The sequence below is a fragment of the Amia ocellicauda genome, chromosome 4, assembly GCF_036373705.1.
Source record: "Amia ocellicauda isolate fAmiCal2 chromosome 4, fAmiCal2.hap1, whole genome shotgun sequence".
Lineage (NCBI taxonomy): Eukaryota > Metazoa > Chordata > Actinopteri > Amiiformes > Amiidae > Amia > Amia ocellicauda.
This window is the reverse complement of record NC_089853.1, coordinates 39,422,015-39,438,794: the sequence shown is the minus strand read 5'-3', so window position 1 is coordinate 39,438,794 and position 16,780 is coordinate 39,422,015. Positions and strand designations below refer to the sequence as shown.

Here is a 16,780-nt window from a genome sequence, read left to right as displayed (position 1 = left end):
AATAATGTCCATAGTGTGATCACTCCTGTCTCCACAGAGCAACGTAGCCGTCTGTGTGGTGTCCATTCCTTCTGGGAATATCACATTCATTATTGATGAAGGAACTGTAATATTCTCTACAATGGAGGATTCTTTCTCCATGGGAGACTGTGTCTCTTAACAGCCAGTGGTTTCACCATTTTACATCTATATATGGTCTGAACTCCAAACTGATAGGATACAGCGCATACTTGTGTTCACCTTCTGAGCTTAGGCATGGACACAGGAAAAGGGCCCATGGTAACATGGTATGGAGTTCTGGGTAGAGAGGTGTTCCTATGATTGGTTGTGATGAAACCTATAAAGTTACAACTGAACAAAGGAGGAGAAGGAGGACAGCAGGAAGAAGAGACACGACACACCAGGCTGCCTGCTGCTGCCTGAGACTGACCAAACCGATCTGTGAGGAGCGGTGAGAGAAATCGGGTATTATCGGTTTCTTTCCTGTAACTCAAACACTTAAAATTACGTTTTAGGAATATAATCAAAATATATTAGTTTTACATTAATTCTGTCTCAAATCAATTATTATTGCATACCTGTGACATCACCATATCTTCCCTACAGTTACACAGATTGGCTGGGAATCATATGAAGGAACAAATCCTCTTACAGAACTCTTAAAACTGATGATGATGGGAACTTTAACAGGGTAAGCTGTGTATATTGTGGAGCCCAGAGGCGCACAGCACAAGACAAAGCAATTTGAGGATTTGCAGAGCATGTGTGCGTAATGTATCACAGGCAAGCAAAGGAAACAAGCCCAGAGTGCCCCAGTGGGCAGTATGAGGTATTGCACAGACCCCTCAGTTTTCTTTAATAATGATTTTATTAGTAAACGGTTTGACATTTCCCTTTTTGCACATTCAGAAATACACAGTAAACATAAGTGATTTCAAGCATTCATCTTGTTTTGTCTCTTTGTTTTTACAATCATTAGGAAATAGGAAAATATTGAAGCACAATATAACAAAAATGATAGGTGGAATTGAGATTTGTAATTATTATTATTACAGTGCCCTTGCCATCTAATGGTAAATAATGGTAGCTATCCTTCTTAAACAAGAGTAGATATTCATTCTTCATTTTGGGTTTTGAATGTACAATTATAGGTTTGCATACACATACTTCATTAATTATAAAGGACTTGCTACACAGTCTCAGGACCAGCCCAAGATTAGGACCATTGTAAAGAGCTTTGTAAAGCTGTGCAGATCAGATGGACAATCTGTCTTTTACAAACACACCAACAAAACAAAATAAAATAGTAACAAAAATATTAAATATAGCAAGCAAGGGGGACATATTTCATGCAGAGAAGCCAGAGCTGACTAGCTAAGGGGTCTGATATCAGCAGCCTGCTAGGACACCCAGGCTGTGGTGTGAAGGGTGGGCTGGACGGTGACTGCAGCTGTGAGCGAAGGCAGGGTCGGTGACAGCTCTCACACAGGTAGAACTCAGAAGAGGCCTCTCTCTACTCTCTCTACCCCCCCACAGGAGAATCAGGAGAATGAACAGATCAAGGCTGGAACGCCAAACCCACAGTCTCTCAGTACCAGTGATTCAGAGGTGAGTGGCTGCCATGTACATCCTTGCCTTTACACAGGATGGCGGGGGGAAGGGGGCAGATGTGGACGTTGCTTTGTGGGAACTACTCAGTGTCTCCGTCACATCACACACCCATCTGGTGAAATCAGTGACTGTGCACTGGCTTAAGCTCACAAGAACAGTAGCAGTGGAAAACAAACAGACAGACAGACAGACACACACACACACAAAAGCACATGTGAAAATACTGCCTTTTCACCTCTTTTCCTCTCTCCACTATTTCATCCCGACACCACACATCCTGTGAACTTTACTCCCTTTACACAGACGCACTTTTGCTGGATTTTGCACCTTTACAATTATGCTGACGCATGCAGGAAACGCTGGAGCAAAAGAAATTAATACATAAAAAAGCTTGGAAAGATAACCCTATGATATAATCAGAAACAAGGCGTTCCGTACTTCATTGAATTAAAATCATCACAGACCAGTTATGGAACCCTATTCACACTTTCACCTATCCTTAAAATTGACTTAATGGAGTGTCAGACTGGCCTTGAATCAGGCTGAAGTCCTACTGTGTAACTACTGACCCAGTAGTTAGGGAGTGGTTATTGGGGGTCCCCAGATCCCATACCTTCAGAGGGCACTTAACTGTCTAATCTGCAACACTGCCATCACAGAGTAATACAGCGATGCACCAAGACAGAGCACTACAGTGCAGCACAGCATGCCCTCACAGGCACACCAGACACATGCTGTGTACTTAAATGACTTAAAATGAAATGGAAATAAAAACTTTATACACAAACCGCAAAAGTGCGCTAACCGATACCCTCAGAGTTCCCCCTGTAATAAAAATACATTTAAATAAAATAAGGCGTAAAGTGGCTCGTTTCAAGACTTATTAAAACCCACTGATGGCTTCACTTAAGAATCATAACTGGTACAAAGGAAAATAAAATAAAAATAGACGAAACCAGAGGAGTTAGTTGATCATCTGGGCACAACATGCCAACATCAGACTGATACAAAAAGTGCATCCATTCCAGCCATCATTGCTCAATATAGCAGCTGTCACCCACACATACACAATCAATGGGTCAATTCATGAATGATGACAACTAACAACCAACCTCTCTCCCGCCTTACTGCAGACACATCTAAGTAAACACTCCACACTCCAGAACCATGAAAGGTATTTATTGATTTATTTTAACCGAAGCTACTAACGCACCCCTTCTTCATCACGTTCAGACGCAGCGGCAGGGTGAGCGGACATGGCACTGGCCTCCCCTGGGGAACAGTGCAGTAGCCCTCGATCCCAGGCAAGGCCATGGAGAGGCTCAGCACTGACCATTCCACTGACTGGAATTTCACAACTCCAATCGATTTAGAATTTTCCAGACCAGTAGTGAGAACAGTGTTGGAGGAGTCCATCGAGTAACAAGGAGCTCCTGAGGGCTGAGGGGATGTAGGCGTGGCAGCTGCTTACCATACCTGTGTGCTCACAGTGAAAAGAGCAATGATTTTTTTTTTTTTCTGAAACATGTGACATAAAATAGGTCTGTTTCTGCCTAAGACCCGTTTTAACTTTCCAGATAGTTAGCTTTTCATTCCCGGCCAGCTTATAAAACAGATCTGGGCTGGTAGCGAAAGCCAGCACTTATTCTGTAAAAGCAAAAGAAAGAAGTTTATAGGACAATTAAGGAACTGGCACCACCTCACTAAAATCAGTTTCTCCTGTTGTAAAAAAAACACAAAAACTAAAAAACGAAATGGCAAGCAAGCTGGGGGGAACGCTGCCAACAAACACGACAGAAAAACAGCACTCTGAAAAACACTGGCCTTCCTAACACAACGGATGCTGTAAAATTACACTGGCAGCTCTCTGTACTGCACTGGGGAAACTCATTTACACAACTACACAGCCTAGCTTGTCCACAGAGCAGCAGGGCTGAAATGAGAAAAACATTCCCACTAGTGCTGGTGTCACACACATGGCAGCTGCCAGTCGGGTCAGAAGCATTACAAGCTGGTGCTGTGACGCCCCTTAATGCATGGGCCACTCGCTAGTGCCAGGCCAGCATGGCACGAAGTGTTAAAGTGTGAATGAAACTCTGCCAGCTTCCACCGAAATAACGCCTCTGAGGGTCGACCTGGCCACCTGGTGGTCATCTGGACTGGGCAGTGTGTAAGGGGCTCTAGTCGCAGTATAGCTCAGCTCGTCTCAGATTCCTTTCAAATGCGACAGAATTAAACAATGCATCTATATACACACATATAAATATATTTTTGGAAATAGGAATGTATATATATTTTCATTTTTAAATAATGTATTCATATTTTTTGTGTGTAAAACAACAAATTATATAGCCACGGGCATAGACGGCTGTGGCCTAAGTTCTGTACACTGGCTCCAGGTGGAAGTAGCACTGCAGCTCAGAATTCTGGCAAAAAATAAAGCTCAAGCTCTGCAGCTGCTTAAAAGATTCCTGATGGCAAAGGAGAGGTTTCATGGGGAGAAGGTGTGTGGGCGGCACACCGTGTCCTTGGGGGGGCTTACGTATAAGTAAGATGGGGCGGAGGCATGTGGATAAGACCTCTGGATGGCAGCGCAAACGCAAGCAAACCCAGTATGCGAGAGAATCGGAAAAACAAACAGAACAAACACAATGAAACTAAAAAGGAGAAAGAAAAAAACTGACCTGCGTGTGTCCAACACCCATTGCCCGCTCAGTATCGGTCTTACTGTTATTGTGACTGTGTCATCATTTTTTTTTAAAGTGCAGCTGGGTGGAATCTCCTTTTCTGTAGCCCCGCTGTGCAGCTATTGCCATTTCTCAGGTGTATGGGGGCCCCAGGGCTTTCCCTAATCCAGCTCAGTCACTGTCTGGGGGGATGGCCCTGCCACTCAGCAGGGGACAGGGAGAGGTGGTGACAGGTGTGCACTCAAGTCAGGAGTGCACACACACACCCTCAACCCTCAGAGCCCCCCCTGCTGGCTCCCACATGACGCTGTACTGTCCAACTCCGTGGGTTTCCTGTACCGTGACGAGGAAAGATCAAACTCTGTCTGGGGATTGTTTAGACTTCCCATCTGCAGTTCTGTCCAAAAGTGCTTTATCACCACCCATTGCTGTCTCTTCTGCAGTAACAGTCATCACAGGTCCATGTACAGCTTGAATGTGTAGATAGACATATATATTCAAAAAAACTTAAAATATAACAGACAAAAGATTTGGCACAATTCAACAACAATGCATCGCCATCTTGTCTTCTTGTTAACAAAAGAAAAAGGAAAAAGGGATGAAGCAACACACCCCCATCTCCTGTAGCTGCTACAGCACAAGGAAAAAACTCAACAAGGGGTGAACTGTGTCTGGGGCCACGAAGAGCAGTGGAGTTCATGAGCTTGACCTGGAAACAGCAGAGGGGAAATCCACTACTTTCACTTTTTCACACGTCTGCAATATAATAATTTATTTTACACTTCTGATCCTCCTTGTTGTTTCTGAGAAGCTGTGCAGCAGCTTTGTGCACATTCTGGACCGGGTCTTGTTGGGGGGAGGTGTGGGGTTGTGGTGTGGGGTGTGGAGGGAAGGGTGGTAGAGTGCAGAGTGTTTCCTGACTGAGGCTCTGGTTCAGAATCAAGACAAGAGCAGGAACGACAGACATGTTTTTTTGTATATCTGTATAACTCTAATAATAATAATAATAATAATAATAATAATAATAATAATGAAACAAAACGAGAACACCATCCCTCAATGTTGCTCTTCATGTGGATTGGATACCTGGCTGGATGGAGTCCTTGCTAGGATGGACGACACTGTGTAGGGGTGTGTGTATGCATGTAGTGGGCGAGTTCTCAGTGGAGGTACCGTGGGGCTTCCTCCTGTGTTTTCAGGGGTTTCAGGGAATGGGGGATGGTGGGGGGGGGGGGTTGGGTGGAGACTAGAGGGGCCTGGGGGCAATCGCAGCATCAGCAGCAGCTGCGCCGGGACTCGGACGGCTGTCTACGCAGCTTGAAACCCTTCCCTGCGGCCCCCCCGCTGGCGTCGGTCACTGGGATCCTCTGGCCTGCAGGAAGAGGGGGTGGGTGGGGAGGAGACAGTTATTTTCCATTCATTGTTTCTCAAGGCTTTTACACCAGGACACACAAAAACAAACTGACAATCCTATACTCCAAAATGTAACTGCTTGATGGCTTTCCATTTCCCAGCAGGCACACCAAGGAAGGCCCAAATGCATTTCGGGTCCTGAGGAGCTGAACGATGCAGCAGTCTCCCTTGAAAGGAAAACGATTCAGCCTGGTAACCTGGTCACAGATAGGCCAGCACTCACTGGGAAATGGGGAGAGAGACCGCTCACACCCCACAGTAGAGGTCTTCACGGGTCCAAAAATGTGTGCACGAACCCGAAGAGACCCAGAAATGTGCTATCCGGAACCAACTCAGACCCGTCTATTATTTGAAAGTTTGGACCCGGACCCGTGCAGAACCGAGAAGTGCCGTAAATGTACTACCCGGAACCGACTCGAACCCGTCTATTATTTGAAATCTGGACCCGGACCCGGTCGGGACACACGGACCCGATTGAACCCGATCGGCACAGATCCCATAGCTAATCGCTATTAACAAGTTAATGTACAAGTTGTGAAAATAAAACGTTGTGTCTTACCTAATGTAACGTTAGTAGCTTCTCTCCTGTACCGGACTGTGATGCACACAGTCCATCCTCCTGGCCAGGAAAGTTGGTAAAATGACATCCATGTTGTTCCTCTCTTGCTGATTGAAAGCGCATGTATAATCCACTAATTATTTCAGTTCAAAAGTCCACTTGCTGTCACGGTGGCTGATGACAAACGTGACTTTGCAGCTTTGCAGTTTTTTGTATCTCGCATAATACGATGACTTCCACTGTTTGCCCTTTTGAACTATAATAACGCCAGGCCGCTGACGTTAGCATCACTAACCTGCTGTCCTCTGTGCTCTGAGACGTGTCTGCCATAGATTTTTGATTTACAAAGCGAACGAACGCCAACCACAATATCTCAAAGATAGCGTCGACGCCAATAATGCACTTCAGTTTACGTCATCTGTCAAACACCGATATGGCGGAATAAGTCCCTCCTTCTAAATAAAAGAGCCAATCGTCAATTGGTAAAGTCATCGCGTCACTCGGGCATTACAAACAATGTTAAACAGACCCAGGACCCGGCTGACTGTTTAAAATATGGACCCGAACCCGTATGGGTCCCGGGTCGGATCCCGGGTCCTCGGTTTCGGGTGGACCTGTGAAGACCTCTACCCCACATCCCCCAGCTGAGGGAGGGCAGTGCCCTCATTGCGGTGGGAGGAGGGAGAAGGGGGACAAGGCTTTGGTGGAATAATTACTTACTGATCTCTATAAAGAGCTCATTAATGTTAATGGCGTTTTTGGCACTGGTCTCCACGAAGATGGCATGGATGGAGTCTGCGTAGTCCTTGGCATCCTTTTCCAGGACTTCTCTGTGTGTGTGTGTGTGTGTGTGTGAGATAGATAGAGAGAGAGAGAGAGAGAGAGAGAGAGAGAGAGAGAGAGAGAGAGAGTTAAGCTGTGTAACACTGTCTGGTCCCACACCCTCAGCCTGTCCCAAGCTTTGGCATGGCAGTCCAAACAGCTTGCGGTCCATCCTTTGACTCAGAGGCTTTCTCCACATCCTTCCCACAGTGAACCACTGGGTTAGTTGGTTCTGTTAAGCTAATGAGAATAAATGGCGGTGACCTGCATGCGACTGTAACCGGATATCTGTCCGGATATCCACACCTGGCAGTTCAGCCCCAGCTCATCAGATACAGGATTGTTTTCCCAGCAGGGACAGACTGAAAGGAATGGTCAGACTGTGGGGGGAAGGGGGGGTGCTGCTGAGCCCCTGAGGGGGAGGGAGAGGGAGGCTGGGAGAAGGAGTGGGAGACTGGTAGTGAGAGTTACACTATGAGAATGGGAGTGAGAGGGACGGGGATGCGGTCTCGTACCTGGAGTCGGTGAGATCACACTTGTTGCCAGCGATGGCCACCACGATGTTGGGAGGGCCGTGCTGCCGCAGCTCTTTCACCCAGTTCTTCAGTGTCTGGAAAGACTCCTGTGGCACAGAGGGACTCGGTCAGCACACTCCGCTCCACTGCACCCCCCACTCCACTCCATACACTGCATTGCACCCCCCACACTACTCCACACTAGACACTGCCATATACACATAGGAAGCGATACCTCTTTAGTGATGTCATAAACAATGATGGCCGCTGCGGAGCCCCTGTAGTACATTGGTGCCAAGGCCCGGAACTGAGGAGACAGAGGGAGGCAGACAATCATTACCAATGCACATAGAAAAGAGGAGACAGTTACTAACTTTGAATGTGGTTTTCACTCTAGCATGGCAAATTATAAACTGCAGGACAAGACACCCCTGCAGGATGGTGAGGGACAGTAAACAATGCACTTCACTGCACCCTCCTCACAGCTCCAAGTGAGGCCCTGGGCCTTGACTCGACCGTTCTTATGTGGAGTCTTTCCACTGCCCACATGAAACAATGTGTAGCCTGATAAACACAGTGCGTTACATCATGTGCGTCAAAGACATCCTTTCAGACTTTGCTGACAACCAGTTCAGTCATACGTGTCCGGACGACTGGACTGAGTAAAGACAGAGGTGTGTGTGTGTGTGTGGGGGGGGGACACAAATGTGTACAGGACATTAAGAGGACCCCTTGGGAGGAGGGGTAGGTCCAATTGAAGTGTTGACCAGGGGGGAATGATGTACCGTCAGCAAGAATGAATACACCTGCGAGGGATGGGAGGGGCACTTGGCCATGAGAGCAGGGGCTTGAGCCCCCCCCCCCCACGTGGACATCAGCAGGGGGGGGGGGGGGGCATATGTACACTTTCAACTGCCGCTCTACTGACTACTGACTCTCTCTTCCCCCCCACCCCTATGTGCCCCTCAGGCTGTGACAGTCCGCTACATATTTTGCTGGTGGTGGGGTTGTGTGTCCTTCTCCCAGTACAACTGTGAATTTCTTCCTTTCATTCAGCTGTAAGAAATGGGGGAGGGAAGGGATGATATTTCAGGTGAGTATAGTCCTAATTTGGGTGAGTCTGTGGCAATGCAGAAGAAAGTGCATCTCTGTCTCTACCTCTCCTGTCAAACAGTGACCACACACTCTGTCTTCTCTGGCCAGCCAGGTCTCCATGGCCTCCATGGCCACTGAGCTGGTACTTGGTCAGGTTCTGCTACTGCTTGATATTTCTGAGAGTGAAGAGATAGTGCCAGGGTGCAGTTTCTATTTAGGTCCCCATAGCAATCAAGTTTGTTTGGGGCTTTAGTTTCATTGTGTCACAGTGTGGTCAGCTCTGAATGGCTGTGTGTGTCACTGTGTGATTACCTTCGATTGGTTCTGTGTGTCACGAAGTATCACAGTATGGTCAGCTCGGATTGGCTCTGTATGTCACAGTGTGTCTGAGCTCTGATTGGGTGTGTGTTTTCACAGTGTGGTTAGCTCTGATTAGCTCTGTGTGTCATAGTGTGGTTAGCTCTGATTGGCTGCGTGTCAGTGTGTCTCAGCTCTGATTGGCTCGGTGTGAGCAGTGCTGGTCTGGAGCAGCTCAGTGTGCATTGGCATCAGTGAGGAAGGCTTCAATACCAGGGATTCTTTTTCGCTCTAAGCTCATAGGTTAGGAGGGCCTTGTGATGAGAGTGAATCTGGGTTGCTGTTTATAGATGGGACCTGAATTTTTGTGCGTTTTGCATTTTAATGAGCAGTGGGTAACGGCCTAATTCAGCCCTACACCAATTGTTTGGGTTTTTGTACCTGAAGTATATTTTTAAACTCAACATATAGTGTTTCTGATAGATGTTTTTCCAATTTTGTAAAATGTAGTTGACTGACTGGACCCCATATCTCATTTCTATATCATATAATAGATCAGAGTACACTGCAGTAAATATTTTTAGACAAATTCTAAATATTAATTTTGAATAGCTTTCTCTCTCCCTCTCCCCCTGACTGCCCTTTCTTTCTCCCCTATCTTCGCTCTCTCTCCCCAGGCCCCCTCTGCCCCCTCCCTCTCTGGTATAATATTTTCCAAAAGCTTAAGCAGGGCTGGCTAGTGAACAACAATGCAATTAGCGAACGCTGGGTTTATTACACTGCAAATCAAATGCACGTTTCACAGAAATGCTGCGCCTCACATTCAGGTAACAGAGAACACAGCCCCAGCCATCCCAGGGGTCATCCGGCCTGTGGGACACAGCCTCACCCCCAAGCCGGTGGAGGGTACTGCAGGGATGGGGCTCACAGTGCACTGCGCAGAGCTCTTGGGCATCCCTCAGCTGGAAACATAACGTCTGGGACTCCTGGTGTTCACACTGCTGAACAGCCCCACTGGGTTTTCAATGCGTTTCTTTTACGCCCATTTTGGTGCTCTGAGGGAGTGTAGGCCCCTGCGCTCACTGCTCCTGCTCGCTCAGGTCTATGAGAGGAAGCCCCTACTGAGTCCCTCCTGGCTAGGGGAAGGGGGATGAATTGTGTAGAAAGTATAACTCCACTTCTCACAAACCACCAGACTGTGGTTGCTGCTGGGCTGGGATTGCAACTAACTGCTGGTCCTGCAAGACCTGTGTGGTCCTCCACAAAGCCCCCCCACCTATTCCCTGCTCCCTGAGCAAAAAACCTCAAACGGCCCTGCACCACACACAGTGGGGGAAGGGGAGGAAGCAGGAGAAGATTTATAAAAAAAAAAAACACTTCTGAAAAGTGTGCGGGTTAATTACTGAATTATGAGATTGGCATCTCATGAAAGAATGCCGGGTGTTCCAGGAATGCTCAAGGAATCTGAGTTTTCTCTGGGAAGACAAACAAAGACACTGTGTGCTGGGCCTTTCAGCACACCACCAGAGAGGGAGAGGGAGGAGAGAAGAAGGCAGGCCCAGACCATCACCCATCCACTTTAACCTACTTTCCTCCCTGTCATGTTTGAGGGGGGTTGTGGTTTTCTGAAACACACGTTACGCCCAAATCCCATTATTTCCCAGTGAATGTTTTTACAAGACCTCAGGATGCAGCAAAACTGAATATTGGATTCAATCGTTTTCTTTGGGCTGAAATGGGCGGCGACACACTGCGAGAAGACACTGCCGGGACAGAGGTACAGCGTCACGGACAATCCGATTAAACTGAATGAGTCATGACACACTCTCAGATGACGGATGGGAACGCTTAAAGTGAAACTGTAGAACCAGGGCTCAAAAATCTAGGGGGTAGAGACGTTGCCAGACATAAAACAAAATGTATAATCATTTATACATTTCCATATGGATTTGCAAATCTTTTCATTTCTATTTGTGTATAATTTATATATTACACACAGTACTGAAAGACTCCACGGTACTGTGCTGATGGCCACTCGTGGCTCTGGCCCCTGGACTGACCCCACAGGGCTGGCAGGCCCGGCACGCAGCCCACCAGATCCCACCACTGAAGTGGAATACGTCTTTACAAGAGGGTCCCTCGCAGGGTCAAGTGTCCTGCGCCGCTCACGGCCCCCCATTACGAGCAGTGTCTGAGACCTGCGTTCGACTGTTGTATTCTGCAGCCTGCCACTACTACCACACGTGGCCAGCATCACAGCGAATGCCGGCTGGGTTTCATTAACAAAATGGATTTTCAGCATTTTTTTTTTTTTTTTCTGTCCTTGGAAAAGAAGGATGACAAGCCAACCCTGAAATGAGTAACATGAGTGTTTTGTTCTGAGCTTAACATGAAATATTGCACATTATAAACATTGTAAATCACATGGTTTTTTTTTTTAAAAAGTGTATATATTTAAAAAAAAAAAAAAACACTCAAAATGCATATTTTCCGTGGCCTTCCGTGTAACCCCCCCCCCCAACCAATCAGAGAAGTGGAAACTGAAAACCCAGGCCACAGGATTACTGACAGCCCGGAGCTGTACCACTAGCAATAAAGACATAGAGACAAACATACACAGACCAAACCCTACACGCACTCACGGAGGCCCACACACGTATTTAGCACATGCTAAGGTGAAATAATGAATTCTGCTTACAGTAACAAATGTATATAAAAATTTAATTTCCCGGGACATGTCGACTTCCACAAAAGCTGCCAATTCTCGCAGCAGAGGAAGTGGAACTGCAGCAAGCACTTTTCAGATCCCTTCACTGGTTTTATTTTTGAAACATCCTCTTTTTCCCCCCCCGATTTTGCACTCTGATATCCATCACCAGCAGCTCCGTGTCACTTGGTTCATCATTCTGCAGTGAAGTTCAGAGCCCCCGCTCTCCGTGCTGCTCCGACACATGCACATGATATTGTCAAGGACTCCAATACGCTCTCCCGTCTCACACCACTCATCTGACAGACATACTGGATTGTCCAAAGAGAAGCAGACTGTGGTTTCCTAGAAGTTGCTTCCCCCTGTTACCACCCCCCCCCACATAAACATCCCTAACATTCCCGAGGGGTTACTCAGTGGCCCTAGCCCTTCTTTCAGTCTCATCATTAATGCTCACACTTCTGCTTTGTGGTGGCACTTGCACATGATTGACGTCAGCAGCACGTTTCACCGATTCACCAAGCGATGTTCTGGGCAAGAGGAGACTGGTGAATGATGGTCTGTGTACACAGTGACAAGGGCCTGAGGGGGCTCTCAGAACCGCACAACACACTGACAGCAGCACCAGCAGCAGAGCTGAACTGCACACGGGCAGCCCTGCGCCACAGAAAGTGCTCAGCGCTCAGTGCTCAGCCGAACTCCAACTGAGCAGACGGGTGCAATGCCACCGACAGCAGCTAGATGGCGGTGCCAGACTGATAAACCAACCCAGCCCTCCAATTGTGCTGTGCTCTGCTCCACCACCTGCTGTTCATTATTAGTCTTCCTGTGAGACACAGAGTACTGCTCTCTTGAAGGATCTGTATTTATATTCATTTTATTATTATTATAGTATAGTGTGGTGTGCTGTGGTATAAGCACAGTAAAGTGTGGTGAATCTGCTTAAGATTCCATAGTAACCACCATAGTTTGTATTGACATTGACTGCAACACACTCACACACTAAACAGTTGCCCATCTGAGGTTTTTGGCTGTCCCAGCTCATGATGGAGGAGTGGACCAACACACAGACGGATCGTCTGGAGAACAGGACAGCCCCTCCTGCTCTCCAGATGATCCGTCTGTGTGAACTGCCTCTCTTTGCTGCAGGTAGAGAGAAATGTAGCAGGGAATACCCCCCAGGATCTCATACGATCTCACAGGTGTACAACAGGAAGCCTGGCAGGAGGGCCTTCCCATGGAGTATGAATGTGTGTGTGTAAGGCTCACCCTCTCCTGGCCTGCGGTGTCCCAGATCAGGAACTTGTGCAGCTCGCTCTGGTATTGGACCGTCTTTGTCATGAAGGATGCTCTGCAAACCAACACAGGACACCGTCACACTACGGTCGTCTCCTCTGCCCTTTGTCCCTCCCTCCCCAAACCCTTTTATATGCATGACTGTTTGATATACATTTGTCTAAACCAATCTTGCTTTAACCACTTTTTAAATTCGTATTATTAATATTATTGTGAAACGTGAATTCTCCATTAAAGCACTTCAAATTGCCATTGGCATGAATAGCACTATATAAATTAATAATAAAGAAATCAAAAACTAAAGCCAAGAGACAGCACCACACTCCCACCTGTCAGGACAGAGTGATCTTACCCAATGGTGGGGTTGATGTTGGGGTCAAAGCTGTCCTCCACGAACCTCCATACAATGCTGGACTTCCCCACCCCAGTGTCCTGCAGCAAGGACAGAAGGAGAGAGAGTGTCAATCACACACACTCGTCTGCAGCACCATTGTCCACATCCCTTGCTCTTGTGCAGACCAGGCTCAGGTTGTTAACAGCTGCTAACACACTACATAAACCTAAAATAAATAAATATGGTCGCCCTTTACAACAATGGACACAAATCCCCAAATTAAGAAAAACCTCCTTAATATCCCAAACAATTCCTCTGTGTTCACGCGTTAATCACGTGTATAACAGGGCTAGGGGGCCAGGGGCAGGGATTAGGGTGAGGGGCTAATGCATGTGATCGGTGTCAGAGCGAACAGGAAGGATATGAGATGGGAGATTATTCCTTTGGTATTCACACGTTCATTAATCAGAAATGAATGTCATGTGAATGAAGGAATAATGTAATGAATTCATTAATAAATGCAAAGTAAAATTGTATTCATGTGCACCTTTCCTACATGACCTCTGGCCAGATTTGGGCCACTTCCTTCTTCACTACTGCTCCCCACAAATAAGAAGCAGAGAAAATGAGGGAAGCAGCTTCGACAGATCCCCCCCTGGCAGAGTAGCATCACAGCCCAGTCCCATCCCTTCCATCAGTGAAAAGATTAAGGGGCTGACTGAACCACACAACTGCACCAGAAATGTCTGAAGTCTGAGCGCTACAACAGGTCAAAAACATCCAGCAGGAAAATACAAATGGTCCTTTAGTTTCTTTTTACCCTTATGGTAAAAAATTCAGAGCTCATGAGATCATCTTCTACAGCATTCTCCAAACTGGTTTTACTGGATTCCTCTCTGCCCTGGTTGGGGCCTTGTTTCCGACCACACTGTGTGACTAGCTGTGCTACTCTGTGTTGAACACACACACACACACTATCAACCACATTTACACACCACACACCCCACCCTCCCACACACACCTCAGTTCTGAGAAAACCATCTCTTTTGAATCTCCCAATATCGCAGGCTGCTCTGTGCAGATGACTGAATTATAATCTCACAGGGCCCTGACAAAAGTCAAATCATGCACACACAAAACAAAACCTGACATATATAATGCACTACAGTGGAACACACCAGTTTCTACAAGGTAAGGCAGCACTAGACAACACACAGCTAGGCTACTTGACTTGTTCAAAGATCTCCACTCCTCACCCACAACATGACTGTGTCTTGAAGTATGGCACTGCAGATAACAGCGCAGCAGAGGGGGAAGCCTGCCGAGTGTAGGAGGTGCTCTGTGAGGCCGGGTCGGGACAGCAGTCAGCCCTGAGGGCCAGCGTGGGCTCACCAGGCAGCTCTACTGTCCCCTGTCCCCCTGTCCTCTGCACAGCCTCCGGTCCCTCAGCCCTGGTCACATGGAGTGGGGGCTGGAGACCACACCGACATGGTTGCACAGGACTGTCTCCGGCACTTCCTGTTCCGAGGGGGACTTCAAGGCTACAGCTCACAGCTGTTCAGAATAAATATTGCCTCGGCCAAGAGGTCCGGAAAGTCCCGGGGCGGCCGGCAACAGCTATTGGGCCCCTTCGTTAAAAGAAACGAATTCAAAGTATTTCACTGCAATGATTCAAAATCTGATAAAAAAAAAAAAAACACCAGCAAACACACATAAAAATAATGATATAGCAGTTTTTTCATTTAAAAGGTCTAAAAACGATTAATACATTCCAGATAAACTGTCTCCAGGGCTGCAGTTGAAACCAAATGACCAAAAGAAATGGCAAACAAGGCCTCGTCAACTGAAACTGAGCTTCATAAATGCTCAAGTTTCTGGATTTGTCCTGAGCTCTGACCAGTTAATGACCAGTAAACATGGTTATCCCAAATAACATTTCAGTGAACTTAATCTTCTGTGGAGCGGTATGAATGGTAATGGCAGTCAATTCATAGAGCAGGGAGTTAAGTGTCAGTCAGTCCCAGGCAGGTCCATGTGTGTTCACAGCCCACTGTTCTCCAGCCCTGGTCCCAGAGAGGCCCTGATCTGCGCCAGTTCAAAGCATTTATTCAATCCTTATGAGAAGGATATTTTAATATATGCAATTTTTTGGTAAAGTGTTATGTGGGTATCTGTTCATGAAGAGCAAGTAAATAAAGAATACATATCTAGAATTTGATTGATTGATCTTCAATAATTAAGCCTGATTAATGTGCTCAATTGTATGATTATGAGCCAAGTCAGGAGAAAGTACATGCCAACAGGGCTGGATTTAGGACAGACCAGTTCAGGACACCCCTGAGGACCTAGAGCAGGACTACCAGGCCTGGCCCTGCGGTCTAATGATGCTCAGTCCGCCACCATCAATATGCACAGACAGACATGCGTCTTTTGATGCATAATGAACCAAACACCCCCAGGCCTACATCTCCAGTCTGCTCACCGCAATCGGAGACGTTCTGCATGCCGCTAGTTACCATTATCTCCAAGTTTTATATTATGATTTTCAAAGGTGTGTGTCAACCAACACATCCTAAGAGGTGCCCGTTTGCGGCCAACTGTTAACGGGACGCCGCCTGTGTGCTTCACTGAAAAAACAACTGCACACCCCCCTCCTCAGGGGCTGCTAACTACTCGGTGTAGATGTCTAGTGTGCACTACACACAGCACACAGCATGCATTGCACTAACCCTCGGCACACAACAGACCCGTCCCTGCCTCCAGTCGTCCGACACTGACGCACTGCTTACAATGTCTCAGGCTTTTGCATGACATCTTTATTTCGTAACGCTTTCTAGCATAGCGAATTTCACTGGAGATCAAATGTCAGTGAATTTACAATCAAGTTCATACAAACACACAGAATAATAGTGGGACATCGGATTCATAGCCATTGCAATCAGTCAACGCATACGAATATGTAAGCATCAGGCGCGCACAGGCACGCCACTGACGAGGATCCCCGGGCAACAGACGGTCAACACAGGCTACGACACTGACCAGTATACGCGCCTCAATGCTTATTTCTCTGCCTCATTATCACAAGCCAGAGCTCAATTTCTTACCCCAAGAAGACAAACTTTCAGCTCTCTCAGCGCCATATCGATCTCCGGAGTAATAAAAACTTCATGAACATGCCAACAATATAAAAATATACAATCCCAACTTGGCTCAATAAAGACACGGGTGAAAACAGGTTTGGGGCAGGATACATAAATATAATAAAAAATTAAAACAAAAACAAAAAAAGTGTCGCCGACTTGTTTTTTCTCGGCCCCTCTTCAGCTGGAAAACGCCTCTTTCTTTTATTTTGAACGCAGACTATTTCTTTCAGTTGGACCAAATTTTAATAACACAGACGCCATCTTGGACTACCCCTGAATGGTCACATGACACGGGAGGATT

The 16,780-nt window shown here is 46.9% G+C and overlaps 1 protein-coding gene across 1 annotated transcript; it reads right to left on the bottom strand.

Moving 5' to 3' along the window:
* Positions 1–849: 849 nt before the first annotated feature.
* On the bottom strand, positions 850–16,774 carry rab22a (RAB22A, member RAS oncogene family). The gene is made up of 7 exons (XM_066702125.1): positions 16,441–16,774; positions 13,355–13,434; positions 12,976–13,057; positions 7,843–7,914; positions 7,608–7,714; positions 6,991–7,100; positions 850–5,670 (listed from the first exon to the last, which is right to left on the bottom strand). Exons 1-7 carry the CDS (start codon positions 16,474–16,476, stop codon positions 5,573–5,575), a joined length of 585 nt encoding a protein of 194 aa, XP_066558222.1. The 5' UTR covers positions 16,477–16,774; the 3' UTR covers positions 850–5,572.
* Positions 16,775–16,780: the final 6 nt, after the last annotated feature.

Bases quoted from the DNA above. Each gene is read 5' to 3' on its own strand.
- rab22a (XM_066702125.1), bottom strand. From the start codon at position 16,476: ATGGCGCTGAGAGAGCTGAAAGTTTGTCTTCTTGGG. The intron at 7,915-12,975 runs GTGAGCCTTACA...CTGTCTCCTCAG, and splicing joins ACACCGCAGGCCAGGAGAGG to TTCCGGGCCTTGGCACCAAT. The intron at 5,671-6,990 runs GTAAGTAATTAT...CTCTTCCTGCAG, and splicing joins TGAGCTCTTTATAGAGATCA to GCCAGAGGATCCCAGTGACC.